Here is a 15,703-nt window from a genome sequence, read left to right on the forward strand (position 1 = left end):
ATGCTGCTGCTGAGTTTCTCGATTCAGTGTTTGCCTTCATCCAAGACTGCATGTCATGCTAAGCTGTTATGGTTCCACTTCCCAAAAGTTCCTTCACATATCTAAATCTGCATCATATGACAGAGATTGGTGCCAATCCCTCCAAATATGAAGAAACATGTGTCACAAAATGGTGGCATCAGAAAAATAAAATTTTCAATCCAGAAATGGATCACCAGTAATACAAGTTTTAAAATACAAAGTAAGACAAAAAATATTGGCACAACAACAGTATGATAACACACACAGTCACAGATTACCCATACCATTATTCTTCTTCATGCTACGTGAAAGAGGACCCATGGCCCCACATCATGATTATTCTTCATGATAACTCTGAATTTGGAGCCTGCACTTGATGAGAAGGTCCAAGACAAAGAATTAAGGCACAAGGTCAAACAAGTTGAAAGATTAAACCAAAAATTTCAATATCAAACGACTGGTATATACTGCACATTCATTCTTCTTCATAATCATCCTTGTGGACAATATAGGCAGGGGAATAAGATACAGTCCGATAATATGTGGTAATTATCCACTCCACATTCATACTTCAAAATGTAAACTAGGGTATGTCAGTTACAAAGGTTCAAAGTAATGACAAGCCTATACATACCATAATGTCATTTCATAAGTTCACAAAAAGCAGCATACCATATGATTACAATTGCAATACATAATTATAACTTACACACATATCTACTTCTTATATAATACAAACCCTAGTACTAAACTTTGAGTAATTAACAACACATCCAAAAGCTTTAACAACGTGTCCTTCTTAATGCAATTGACGCACGTCGGTTCATCAACCCACTCAAAGAAGTTGCACTTCTCATTTGTTGAGAAGTTTGGGCACCCAAGGAACTTCCTACCTGGATTTCTTGGTGTCTGAGACCTATGCAAAACAGCCCTCTTACCACACCCACACTTTGTCACCCTCGATGACGATGAAGATGACGAAGGGCCAGAATAAACACTTTCATGCCCCCACTTACCAACCTCATCTCCACCCATCTGTCCTTCAACAAAAGAGGCTATCACACCCTAAACAATTAATGTTTCCCTACAACAACAATAACACAAAAATATGTAAGTCCACATACAACTACTTCTTAAAAAAAAAACCATATACATTCGCAATCTTGTCCTACACAATGAGGAAGTCGTAGGACATTTTTCCCTCACCCCTACCATGTATTGTTCATTCAATTTTTTAAAAACCACGGATAAAGAGTACCAAATTTATAATTTTTTTCCAGTACCTTCCACGATTTAAAGTTTCAACAACCAAACATGCATAACTAGAGGTTATCTATTTTCATGAGTTTCACTTGAAAGTATGTACCCAAGATGTTGCTATATCTCCTCACAAACCTCGAACATGCAAATTGGAAGCAAAAAAATAAAAATAAAAAAATAGAGTGGACAACAAGGTTTTTCGTCCTTACCGACAGATATACAAGCTTGTCTCCAACACCGGACAACTTCTAAACTCAACTCGAACATAAGGACAAACTTCGGAGTCTTTGTGTGCAGATCTCTGTCTCCGTCAACGAAGCCCACAACAATGTCTTCACAACGTCTCCCATATGCATTACCAGTCATTCAGATGCTGATGAGAGAGCTCATGCGTGAGGAAGAAACCGTTGATTTGAAGCACTCTCAAGTATCAATGAATTACAGACCACCCACTTCCCATGTTATCTGAGGTGAATATTGTGTAATATTAAATTTGAACGAAAAAGTAAAGGTGGGGTTATTTTTGTAAAATAACCCCCCTTTCCTACTACTATTACACAATCAACCAAACATCAACTCAGTAAACTTATCAAAATATTCCGAGTAAAATTTTGGTCAACCAAACACATTTTTATAAATTTTCCAGAATAAATTATTTCCAACCACATTCCGACGAAATTAGTTCCCCAGTAACCAAAAAATAATCTGCGTACCAAACGGCCCCTAAGGGCGTTTGGTAGAGGATAAATTTTTGTTTGTCTGAGAAATAATTATTACTGGAATGTAGCAGGGAATAAATTTTACTGGAATGTTACTAAAAAGCTGTTTTGTAGACTCCTATTTTTCCGAAAAAATGAAATTAATTTTACTGAGTTTGTGTTTGGTTAGTTATGGAATATTAGTTGGATTATGAGATTATTTACCAAAATAACCCCACTTGACACTATTTGTTTAGAAATTGTATAAACCAAAGGGTAATAATCATACAAATGAAATGGTCTATTCATTGGTGGGTTACTTTTAACTTTGACTCGCAACAAAAAATTCTATCTAATCTATAGCATTCCAATGATACCAACAATACATAAAAGTACACACAAACTATTTTCTGGAAAAAAAATTATCTGGAAAAGTTTGATGTTTTTTATACCAAGCATGGTATTGTTATTCTCCCTATTAAGGGTGAAAATGGGCTGGGCCAAGCTTTGCCCCGAAAAGCTCAAGCCTACGTAAAAAAAAATTCAATTTGGCCTGGCTCAAGCCTAGTACGAGTCTAACTGTTAGCCTGACTTGACCCGTTTATAAAAAAACAAATGGTTTGCCTAGCCCGTTAGCCTGTTAATTTTTAACTTTCAAGCAGAACCATGAATCAACTTTATAAAATACTCAAATTCTGTTTCTAAACCAAAAATCATAATTTCAACGTCCAAACAGAATCATAAATCACAACAAATATCATACAATCTGCATTTAAGTCAATTTCAAAAGCAAAATGCTCAAACTAAATAACATATATTTCATTAAATCCAACTAACAAATTCATACTATGTATATTAAAATAACTACATGAATCCAACAAAACATCATGATGCTTGTAATAAGTATAACATCTCCCAAAAATCTTTTAATATATTCATATAAATAATCTAACATACTGAGATGTTGGTTCATCCTACATAAGAAATAAAGTCCGATTTTTGTTAAAATATAATCGAATATAATTAAGTTATAAATAATTGTAATTGATTAAATTTATATCTTTTGTTTTTTCTTCAAGTTATACTTATTATATTTTATTTTATTTAAAATAAATAATACAATATAGGCTGACCTGTAGGCTTATAGGCCAAACCTTGTGAAAGTGAGCCTACGACTTTTTATTAAACAAGCTTTTTCAAAGCTCAAACCCGACTTATTTTACGAAATATACTAGGTCATGTCTGACCTGACGTAGATCGAACTGTAGGCCCCTATAGGCCGGCCCGGCCCAGTTTCACCCGTACTACTCCCTAGAATGCTTTCCAAGGAAACTAAATAAAGTCTGATACGAAACACGCCCTAACTGTAATTAAATGGAGACGCACGGCGGAGGAACCCTCCGTTCCCGCAGCTCTCAGTCCCCTTCACCTTCCCACTCCGCTTCCGCCTCCGCCACCTCTTCCATCCGCAAGCGCAAGCTCGCGTCTGATGACCACGCGCCTCCCTTTCCCCCTTCTTCCTTCTCCGCCGACACGCGCGACGGCGCCCTCACCTCCAATGACGACCTCGAGAGCGTCTCCGCCCGCGGCGCCGACTCCGACTCCGAGGACGACTACGACAACGACAACGACAACGATTCCTCCATGCGCACCTTCACCGCTGCAAGGCTCAGCAACCCTCCCTCCGCGCCACGCAACACCAAGCTCAAGACCGATAATTCCAACGTTAAGATCGAGAATTCCGATGGCGCCAAAGACGCCGCACCCGCCGGGGCTGGTGCCGTCGGCGCCGCCGCCACCGGCAGCTCCGTCCCCGGCATCGTGGTTAAGGAGGACGCAACTAAGATATTCACTGATAATTTACAAACTAGTGGTGCTTACAGCGCTAGGGAAGAGAGTCTCAGGAAAGAGGTAACAACCCCTTTAGCCTCATTCATGAATTTCATAAAAAAAATATATGAATAATTATTTGTAAATTATGTTTGAAAATTGTTTTAAAACTCACAATGTAACATACTAGTTTTCACATTTGGCTTTTCCCTTTTTCTCGTCTCTTGGTTTAAATTTTAATAAATAAATAATTACGAACTATTTTGAGGTGATTGGTCTTCATGGTTCATGGTTGTGACGACGATGTGGTCATCTGAAAATTTTTCAGGAGGAAGCAGGAAGGCTCAAATTCGTATGCTGTTCGAATGATGGCATTGATGAACATATGATTTGGTATATATTCCTCTCGTCTTTGACATTTACGTGGCCCTGCCTGCATTACTCATCTCCTTGTTAGCATTTCCGCAAATAAAGTATTTATACTTCATTTAAGCAGGGGGATCCAAAAATTAACTAGTGAGGGGGCTAATTATTAAAGTTAGAGTAAAAATATATTTTTGTATTTTAAAGATGTAATTGATATTAAATTTGTCCACCTTTTATAGGAGATATCAAATTGGTTCCCAAATGGCAACTAATATAATTATTCTAGTCCATTGAAAGATCAATTTAGTGGAACTTGAAGGACCACTTTGATGGTCTTCATTGACATTGAGGGGCCATTTCGTTGCTAATAAATAGAGGACCAATGTGATGCCAATATATATTTTGAATATCAAAATAATTGTTTAAAAGTTATGATATTAAAATAAAAGTTTGGTAGTTTAAAAAATAAATTTATCCACATCTATCAACGTTGAACATAATGCACTTAATCTGTGTGTGTCTCTTTCAACAAAAAATTGTTTATTTATTTGTTTGTTGAGCTAGTAGACCAAATAATCTATAGCATACATTCAGATTAACCTAATGACTACTTAAAAATTTCAAAATAGAGTAGGAGGCCAATTACAAATTGGTGCAAGAGTATATACATTTAACATGAAAAACTATTAGGTCAAGGCACCTGCTCGCCCCCCTCCCCTTTGCATCTGTCCCTCCATATAAGTTATGCATTACCCACAGGAACTGGCTGGATGAAATTCAGTTGGCAATTTTTTTGTGTTCAAAAAATCAGTATTTTATTTTTGTAAAAAACTCAGTATTTTTATAATTAGCAAAATGATCATTACTGATAACGAGTTGCATTGTTGACTTTGTTGTTCCTTAGGTTGATAGGATTGAAGAATATATTTGGTAAGCAACTTCCAAATATGCCCAAGGAGTACATTGTCCAACTTGTTATGGATAGGTAATGCCAACAATATTTTACGTACCCAGCGTAATTTCTTACTCATATGGTGCTGAAATAAATCTGTGTATGTTTTGGATCTGGTGAGAATTAATTCTCCATCCAAAAGCAAAAATAACTCCAAGGTTATGTAGGAGAATTATTTTGGATTGCCCAACAGAATCCCAAACAAGCATGTCTTACAATTTTTGTTCATTAAATATAGATTTGATTAACTCGTTTCTAGTTTGGAATGGAAAGTTTTTACATTTGGATATAGTAACAACTGGAAAACTTATTTGATTATAATTCCCCGACCCCTCCCCCCTTTTTTCTTTCTCCATTGCAACTAAGATCCTAAAATTTAGATGTAGAAATATGAACAGACACGTTTCAAGTTAACTATGAAGTGTGGGGTGGGGTGGGGTGGCCCCTTGCTTTTATGGTTTCCCAAATCATTTTACTGCCATATATGACCTGTTCTTTCCTCCTTTGTGACCAACCAAATTTGAAACAGAGAATAAGAATGAAGGGCATTAGACTATCATCTCTTGTTCTTTTATTTAAGATTAAAGTTTGATATTACATTAGGAGGTATCTCTTGTTTGATATATTGAGATTTTTTTTATACAAATTCTAGTCTGCCAGCATGGTCAGTTCATAGTGATTTGTGAACTAGTTAATTCATTAAATAAGAGTTTGAAACTGTAATATAGATTTCTTTATTCTAAACAAGCTCTTATAAGTAAGTTTTTCCCTGTCATCCTTGAGTTTTATCTTACTGTCTTTATAATTTTAAATTCTCTTGATGTTAAATTTGCAGGAGTCATAAGTCTGTAATGGTCATAAGGCGTAATCATGTTGTTGGAGGCATTACATATCGCCCATATGCAAGGTAATAATTTGTCTCCATATCTACTTTTTCTTCAGATCCTAGCAGTCTCTGATTATGTTTTGTCTCTGAAATTTTCTATTTTAGCTTCATTACTTTGATATTTTTCCTGTATTAATATCTGAAGACTTAAGGTTTACATAGTTATTACTTGTTATCAAAGATTAGCTTATAAAATGGTGAACTGTTGTCTCTCTGTTTTTATTATTGTTATATTGTCCTATGCAAATTTGCACTTTGGTTGCAGTGATGAAAATGCTCCTCAAGGTCCATTTAAGTGAATAATCTGGGATTAAGTTGGACGTATATTTTTGTAGAAAAGACCTAAGTTGTAAATAGATATTGTATTTCCTTGTTTTGCCCCATTATTATTTTTTTTTGCCCACTTAGTGATATCATTTCCCTCCCTCCCTCAAAAGGAAAAAAAAAAACTAAACTTGCATGGCTGTTCTATGGTTTTATTTACTGATACTGATGTGCTCTATGATTTATAGCCAGAAGTTTGGTGAGATAGCCTTTTGTGCAATTACAGCTGATGAGCAAGTAAAAGGTTATGGTACCAGATTGATGAATCACTTAAAACAGCATGCACGTGATAAAGATGGGTTGACACATTTTCTCACATATGCTGACAATCATGCTGTTGGCTATTTTATCAAACAGGTCTGGTTATTGATTTTTAAGATCCTTATTATCTGGGCATTTATTTCTTTTTCGTGTGATAAACCTAAGGTCAGTAGTGACAAAGATATGTTGCTTTCAACAAGTTTTTGGATTTTTCTATCATTTGTTGGTAGTGGGGCACACTCCCAAATCTAGATAATAGTTGTTAAGTCACCAAAATGTATTCAAAGAACTTATTACAAAAATAATACATTTTTTAAACAATTTTGAATAACATGGATTGCCCAAGTTCCATGGCAGGAAAAAACCGTATTTCTAACGTGTAGGTGCAATATGGATTGTGCCACCCTTGCATTGGCTCATCCTTCTTGGATTGTGCCAGTAGGGAAGGTGCAGCCATGTGATTTATCATCAACAATATCTTTATCTGAAATTAGTTAGGGTTGGTGGCCAATGAACCCAAATGAAAAGTAAGAAAAGATTGAAAAGAAAGAATAAAAATAAAAAATAAAAAAATAGAAAAAAAATTAAAAATACAATAAAAATAAAGTGAACATAAAAATAAATAAATGAGAAAAATACATAAGAGAAAATGCCTAATTTGGGTTAAAAAACTCATTTTCTGTCTGACAAGGAAGGTTTTCTACGTGGTCCTTGTTGGCTTGGTTGGTTAAAGATGAAAGAAGAACATCTGAATTTTACCAACTAGCATTACATAGTATGAAGGCCAACGTATATTTTTTGGTAGGCACACTCCCAAATCTAGATAATAGTTGTTAAGTCATCTGCTGAGAACCTATGTTTTTGCTGATAGGAGGAGGCTGTCAATTTTAGTTTTCCTGCCGAAAAACTTTTACAAAGATTTGTCTATTTCCTGTTTAAGTTTGTCAGGAATCTGATTGGCATAGAATAGTCCCAATGTAGAGTAGCAGTGATATAGGAATCTTTTCTGTTGTGTATTTTTTTTTTTTGGGGGGGGGGGGGGGGGTTGTTGCTGTAAAAATGCCATTCTGTTGAATGGACTGGATACTGTTTTAGATATTGCAATGATGTTTGAGTGTGTTTTACAGGGATTTACAAAAGAGATTCACTTGGAGAAAGATCGATGGCAAGGGTGCGGTACTTATACTCAATCTCCTTGTCTTAAATCTATTAGCAGCACTTCTCACTAGGTCCTTCATTTTAAGATTCTTTTTTAGATGTAGTGTCTATTAAGAAAGATGAAATTTTTTATACTTTGATTTTGTTAAATTTATATTTGATTGTTAGGAGTGTAGAGCTGCAAAATACCAATTACAGGGATTTTTATTTTAATTCTGATTTTTTATCCCATAGAATAAAAATTTCATCATTCACTATTTATTTACATAGTTGTATTTTTGTTATTTTGTTTATTGTCTATGAGAATTCATTACAATTAATTGTCATTTCAGTTATATAAAGGATTATGATGGGGGGATTCTCATGGAATGCAAGATTGATCCAAAGCTCCCTTACACTGAATTGTCACCTATGTTCCGTCGTCAAAGGCAGGTAAGATGATTTCTACTTGTTAATATTTTAGTTTTACTTTACATTATTTGAGATTATCTTAGATTATGATAAGATACACTAATGAACTTTCTTATTAAAGTTTTAAGATATTTCTTTCAGTTAACCTGTTTCACTTAAATTGGGTTTTTCTTTTCAAAAACAGACCTTATTTTTTCCCATTTGTTATAAGCTTGTCCTCTCAATCACATATGCATGCTCACTGCAAAAGGTGTGCAAGGGGGTTGTCAAAAACTTTGCATCTGGAACCATGATAAAATGGGGCCTGACAAGGTGTCCACTCATTCACTCCCATAAGACAGATGAAATCATTGTCATTAGTATCGCACAATATGATTCGATACAGAACAAAAACGATACGGATCAAATGTGAATCGGAGTAGATCATGAATCGCTCCTTGAATTGCGGAATCGCATGATTACGTTTTGTATTGCGAATCATATCAATATTAGGGGTTCAAAATCCAGTCTGATTTTGGAAAGGGAAACGACCAAGAAATGCGAGATTCAAAATATGGAGAATCTGGAAAGTCAATCACTTATTAAAGGATTTCCAAAAATCCCAATGCCCAAACCAAATCCAAATTAAAAATATCCCAATTTGATAGTGATAATGAAGAGGATGATGAATTAGTTATACTAGTGCTAGTTGCTGATAGTGATAGTGATAACATTAGTCTTGATGATTGATGAGTAAATAACTGGTTTTAAATTTGGTTACTTATGTATTTTGCTATTTAAATTTAAGTGATTTTTCATTATGTGTTTGAATCTTATGATTCGATACGATTCACGATACGTGATTCAACAATTTAGTCACTCTAGAACTAGGAGTTCATTTGTCACCCTTGAAAGGCAATAATGTAACCTGGAGTGCAATCATGATTTTGTAGTAAACGATTTCTGTGAAGAAGCCATGAATGGTGAAGGAAGAAGAAGAGAGGAGAAAGAGACAGAGAGAAAGAAGATCAGAAAATATCTCTATATGTAAAATGAATTGATGTTACACCGATGTAAAGTCATGTACTCTTTATCTAGAGTAGTTGAAGTATGCTCAACAATCAAACTAACTAAACCTAACTATACAACAGAATTTGGTTAAAATCTAACCATAGATCTGAACTAACTAGGGGTAGATACTGTACTACAGTCAGGAACTTAGTATTACGCTAAGTCGCAGTAAAAATACAGCAGTAACAATAAGCTAATAATCATAAAACCTAAAAAGTATGTGAATCTCTAATACTCCCCCTCAAACTAAGGGGATTGGGGCGATAAAGCAGAGTCCAAGACTTGAAGTTTGTGATGTAATTCAGAAATCGGACTGGGGAGAGAGCTTTTGTAAGTGTGTCAGCCACCTGGTCCAAAGGAGGGACATGAGAAACAATAATGTCTTTGGCAATAACATGTTACACGGACAAAATGGAGATCAAGCTCCATATGCTTCGTGCGAACATGTAAAACAGGGTTGTGAGACAAAGCAATTGCACTCAAATTGTAATAAAAGACTTGCAGAGTGGAAACATGAAGCTGTAATTCACGACGAAGGGACTTAATCCATAAAAGTTCTGATCAGGTAAGGGCCACACTACGGTATTCAGCTTCAGCAGTGGATTTGACAACCAATGAAGATGCAAGCTACAAAAGTAGACCTCCTATCATCTGGATCACTTCCCAGTTCGCATCACTGAAGGCAGTCAGGGAGAAAGGCTGCTAGGAGCTAGCAAATTGCAACATTAGGCCAAAAGAGCTGATGCCTTTGAGATAGTGCAGGATTCTCTTCACAGTCTTCCAATGGCTGACACATGAACTGGCAGACCTTATTTACAGCATATCTGATTTCAGGCCTGATGATGGTTGCATATTGCAATTTGCAAAATACCAACGATGGATGTGTATAGATGCGGGTTTATGAAGGTTTTGGTTCCATTGAAGTTTCTTTAACAGATCTAGGGTTTAATAGAGCTTACTACTGTTGCTAGACTTTGATGCGAAAGATATTATGGTGGTGATATGGTTCAGGCCATCAGAACGAGGGCTCTGATGCCCTAAATGTTTCTGTGAAGAAGCCTTGAATGGTGAAGGAAGAAGAGAGAGAGAGAAGATCAGAAAATATCTTTGTATGTAAAATGAATTGATGTTACACTGATGTAAAGCCACATACACTTTATGTAGAGTAGTGGAAGTATGACTCAGCAATTAAACTAAACTTAACTATACAACAGAATTTGGTTACAATCTAACCATAGGTCTGAACTAACTAGGGGTAGATAACCTACTACAGTCAAGAACATATTATTACACTAAGTCACAGTAAAAATACAGCAGCAACAATAAACTAGTAATGGTAAAAACTAAACAGTAAGTGAATCTCTAATATGTAGAATTGGAATTTCATTATTTAGTTTAGTTTAGTTTATAATTGCTAAATTCTAATTTCTTTTGGAAATGCTCTTTGTAATTCTCTGTTAGTCAATATAGAGGGTTTTTCTCCCGCAAAAACAAGTGGCAGGCAGAACTTTACATCTCATATCTAAATTTTGGAGAGAAAATCAGGTGAAAACCATCATCTGGAAATTTGTCGACATGTTAGGCTGGACTTTTTGTGAAAATTAAGACATGATGATAACTAGGTTTTACCTTGTCCCGACTAGGCTAATTCTAAAGCTCAACACAGCCAATCAATAAAAATAAAAAAGGGAACAGATTTTTGGATTGTATTTTCAGCCATTTATATATATTTGCATGCATTATTTTATTTCTGTCTGATGTGTTGCTTCTGACCGCCTTATTTATTTTTAATTTTCATAATTTTTAACATATTTTAATTATTGTTGGTTATAATGGTAGGCAATTGATGAAAAGATCAGAGAGCTGTCAAACTGTCACATTGTTTATACTGGAATTGATTTTCAGAAGGTATAAGGCATTCTTCATTTTGTATGTTTCGATCATTCATGTATAGCATTTGAAGTTTTTCCTATATTAAGTGATTTTTGTTGAATTACGATTGTATTATCTGCTCAATGCAGATTGCATTTGGCATATTTGCACTGCACTTATACCATGTGCAATGCATGTATGCCAACTTTCTTGACAATGTGTAGGGCTTGGGCGTAGGGGAGAGGATCATCTATTATTTTAGCCAAAGTTGCATTTTGCTTCTTTTTCATGTATCAGTAAGATTAGAGAGCGTATGGAATATTAACTTTTTCCCCTCCTGATCAACACAATATGCAGAAAGAAGCTGGTATTCCCAAAAAAATTATTGAGGACATCCCTGGTTTGAGTAAGTACTTAATTTCCGATCTCAGTTTAACAACTTACCAATATATTTTAGTTTTTACATAGCGTGCCTTGTGTCAATTATTTTTTATCTTTTTTAGGTTTGTTAACTTTTCCTTGTATGATGAGATGTCCACCTCCCATTCAAGACCTTGTGCATGGCATCTAACCTTTTTGCTGCTTAATGCTGAGGGCATCTCACTATTTAACTTTTTATTGGTCTCATATGTTGCTCATAGTTTCAGTGTTGTTAATTGTTATAGTAATTGTTTTTGCATTTCTAGATCTGTTCTCCTGTGATTTATGATATAACAAACTAATGCTATGTTTAGAAGTTCTTGAGCAAAGGGAAGGGAGGGAGGGAGAGTTACTTTTTCTTGTTTTGATCTTAAGTAAAGGAGGGGGAACTCTCTTTGTTTTGGGGAGCTGAAATTAGAGGAAGGTTATTTCCTGTTATTTAATTTAAAATAAACCATGCCTCCATGCTAGCCCACAAATCCCACAAATTCGAGGGGTAAGGATGGGGAGAATGCATCCCCTTCCGCTCCATCTTCCTCCTTAAAAGTCTTCCAAACAAGGATTAGGTCACTGTTCCTCTCCCTGCTCCCTCCTTCCCTCCCATCCAAACATAGTGTAAAGAACCTTGGGATACACCACCCCAAAAGCTAGCTCAAAGGGTGAGAGTGCCCAAAGCCTTATAAACTCCACATTAGTTGCTTATACAACCAATGTGGGACTATATATCTCAGCACGCCCCCTCACACGAGAGCCCATTGGGCTTGAAGAGTGGAAGATGCAACAGGCCCAGCCTACCTGTGCTAAGAAAGTCCACAAGAGAAAGTGGGGGGCGGCGAGGCTCTGATACCATGTAAAGAACCAATTGAACCCAAAAGCTTAAGCTACTGGGTGAGGCTACATTAATGATTTTATATATCTCAACACGTAGCATAATAGATTTGTTTATTAACTGGGATGTTGTCCAAAAGTTGACCCATAATGTCCTTATGAGTGAGGTGATTTATTTTTTGCATATTTTGTCTTGTAATTTTGTGAATTTCCTGGTTAATGTTTATATGAATGGTTGAATGCAATAACAGGAGAGGCTGGATGGACTCCTGATCAGTGGGGTCATTCACGATTCAGAACTGTAAGTGGTTCCACTGACAGTTTGACCGCGTTTATGCGTTCCCTTCTAAAGGCAAGTTGCTGATATGTTCTTCACTGATTTTATTCATTTAATTTTCAGTATCATAATTGAAAACGCTGCAAATTCCACAAGAGCAATAATAAGTAGATCCTTATTCATAGCAAATTAATTCTTGAAACCGGATTTATCTTTTAAGCAGTCAATGCACGATCATGCTGATGCTTGGCCGTTCAAGGAACCAGTTGATGCACGGGATGTTCCTGATTATTATGACATCATCAAAGATCCAGTGGGTAAGAAGTATCCGTATATTTCATGTTAAATTTACCTGTTTCTATAAGCACGGTAACAGCTTTAGTTTAATGTTGCTTTTTTTAATGGCAAAACTATTTCTGCCGTTGCTGCAGAAATAGTTGTTTGCCACAGACATAAATCTTTTTTTTTTATCAGAACACAATGTCGGATCCTGCTAAATTTTATTTAAAAAAAAAAACTAGCGGGTCCTTTTTTTTCACTGAGGCAGAGAATCCTTTTCTGCCACTGCATCAGCAAAAAAAGGACCCTTTATTAATTTGCATTCTTTCCTATGATTTCCTCCCCTGGTATTTATTTTTGACGTCTCATTTTTGAGCTTCTTGTATCTTTTGCACTTGCTTCTTATATAGTATGGTCACAATCCTAGTTTCGCACACACACATTCATTTTTGTTACTGATAGCTTAAGTTCACGTACCAACCTAGAAGTTTAATACATAACACCCATTAAAATTAATGTGAGCGCAGATTTGAAGACAATGACTAAGAGGGTGGAGTCAGAGCAATATTATGTCACATTTGAGATGTTTCTTGCGGATGTCAGAAGAATGTTTGCGAATGCACGCACTTATAATTCTCCAGAAACCATTTATTACAAATGTTCTACAAGGCATGCTGCCTCAACCTCCCATTTACTCTTTTCCTTTCCTTGCCCTTTATATCATCTGTGATGTTTCTTACATCCATGGATTTTTATGCAGGCTTGAAGCTCACTTTCAATTGGTTGGTGGCCTTCTCCCTGGTCATGGTAATGATTGGCCACTTTATTATAAAGTTCTTTTTGCTTGAAATTGGAGCATGGCTACTTTTTATATTTCTGGAGACCTACACAAGGATGTTTTGGTCAGCAGAGTCACTTTACTATAACCCAGTTTGGCATTTTATAGTTGCAACTTGGGAAACTCTTGTTTACAGCCTGTTGAGATATATAGTCCCACATTGGTTGTATAAGCAACTAATGTGGAGTTTATAAGGCTTTGGGTACTCTTACCCTTTGAGCTAGCTTTTGGGGTAGTGTATCCCAAGGTTCTTTACATGGTATCAGAGCCTCGGTGTACCGGGTTCGATCCTCACCGCCCCCCACTTTCTTTCTAGTGGAATTTCTTTCTTCGCATAGGTAGGTGGGCCTGTGCATCGTCCACCCTTTAAGTCCAGTGGGCTCTCGTGTGAGGGAGTGTGTTGAGATATATAAAATCTTTAATGTAGCCTCACCCAATAGCTTAAGCTTTTGGGTTGAATTGGCCAAGGTTCTTTACACAGCCCAATCCTGGATCTTGACAGGTAATTTGACCATTTTTCTTTCATACTTCCAACCAAATTCAAGTATCTGATATAAGTTAAAACCTTTTCTTTAGTTGCTTTTAATATCCATTTTGATATAAGCTAGATAAGTGTAATTGTGTGGTTTTATGACTTTTTGCGGCTGGGGATGCATTTCTGCCCTTTGCTTCATCTAATACACATAATAACTTATTGAAAGCATTAATTGCATAATTAGAAACTTGCTAATGTTCTTCATTTTCCTTTCTTTCTATCAAGATTCAGACCTGCAGTTCATTTTTTGTTTTCAATTTAGATTTATATTTTTTCTGTTTGTTCCTTCTCATTCAAAATTTCTGAATATGACCTGTTGCTTTATTTTCTCTAAACAATGCCAACAAGTCAACCGAATCCAACTGAACCGGTTGACTTGTGGGCATTGGTTCAGAACCAATTCGGATATACAAACTAGTTTCGAATCAGTTTTCTTAACTAGTTTTTTTGGTTCAACTGGTTCGCTTCTCAAAACTGGTTCAGAAAAATATAATTCAGTTCGATTATTTTGCACAGCCCTACAAGTCACTAACTTACTCATTATGAGAATAGTGAGATTTTATGGAATATTGAGATATTGATATATGGTTATTTTGTTGATTGAAACAGATGGGCTATTCCCCTTGGTATAATACTGTCATTTTTCATACTTTATTGGCGGTGTTATGGGAAAAGGAAACATGGATCCCGGTGGCTATTACCTTTATACAGCAGCAATAAAAATGGTCCAAATAGGCCAAGAACAGACTAAAACCTATGATAACTGCAGTTGCAGACATGCTTTAAGAATTTGGTATGCTGCTCTCATAAATTCATTCCTTTTTGGCGACCTTTTTCTTTTTTTTTGTACATGGAGCCCGCCTGCCCCCTTCTTCTTGAAAAGTTCTTTTGCACAGAAGAGTCTAAAAAAAGGTTATCAGAGGGTGATTGACCTCTTTGGCAGCTTCTGTAACTTTAGCATATTCAAAAATGTTCTTTGCTTCCACAACATGTTGATTTTACAAATGATTATTACTTGGCAGTTATTTATGTTAGATCTTAGATTAAATTGGATTTAGATACATATGTTGGGTCCACCATCTCATGTATTGACTGGTAAACAGGTAAATTCAAACAAGAAAGAAAATAGAGGTTAATTCTTTATTCTTTTGTTTTCAGTTGTTGAGTTAGAATTGCAAGTGGAACTATAATGTTTGATACGCGTTTTGTAGAGCTTGAAAAATGAAGAGGATGAAATTTTTTTCCTTTTTTTTGAACTATAGACTTAAGTTAATGGTTAATAAACATTAGAGTTTTGTATTGTCCTTTTTAAGCTGCTTTTCATCTAATACTTAAATTATTTTAAAAATTACACAAGATGTCATTTTTTAATATAATTTTGAAAAAAAATTAGTAAAGTGTTTTTATTATATCAAATTTTGAGTTTATTTTCATTTT

General features: G+C 35.6%; 1 protein-coding gene across 1 annotated transcript; it reads left to right on the top strand.

Moving 5' to 3' along the window:
• Nucleotides 1-3,335: 3,335 nt before the first annotated feature.
• LOC133304926 (histone acetyltransferase GCN5-like) lies at nucleotides 3,336-15,392 on the top strand. Its single transcript, XM_061505012.1, has 13 exons — nucleotides 3,336-3,890; nucleotides 4,138-4,202; nucleotides 5,080-5,160; nucleotides 5,963-6,034; nucleotides 6,526-6,694; nucleotides 7,726-7,769; nucleotides 8,089-8,188; nucleotides 11,057-11,125; nucleotides 11,447-11,495; nucleotides 12,589-12,689; nucleotides 12,838-12,931; nucleotides 13,421-13,562; nucleotides 13,654-15,392. The coding sequence occupies exons 1-13, from the start codon at nucleotides 3,354-3,356 to the stop codon at nucleotides 13,739-13,741; spliced, it is 1,611 nt and encodes a 536-aa protein (XP_061360996.1). The 5' UTR covers nucleotides 3,336-3,353; the 3' UTR covers nucleotides 13,742-15,392.
• The last annotated feature ends 311 nt before the right edge of the window (nucleotides 15,393-15,703 follow it).

The sequence above is a fragment of the Gastrolobium bilobum genome, unplaced genomic scaffold, assembly GCF_033153095.1.
Source record: "Gastrolobium bilobum isolate Gb01-03AN ecotype WA unplaced genomic scaffold, APGP_CSIRO_Gbil_v1 utg136062, whole genome shotgun sequence".
NCBI classification, from domain to species: domain Eukaryota; kingdom Viridiplantae; phylum Streptophyta; class Magnoliopsida; order Fabales; family Fabaceae; genus Gastrolobium; species Gastrolobium bilobum.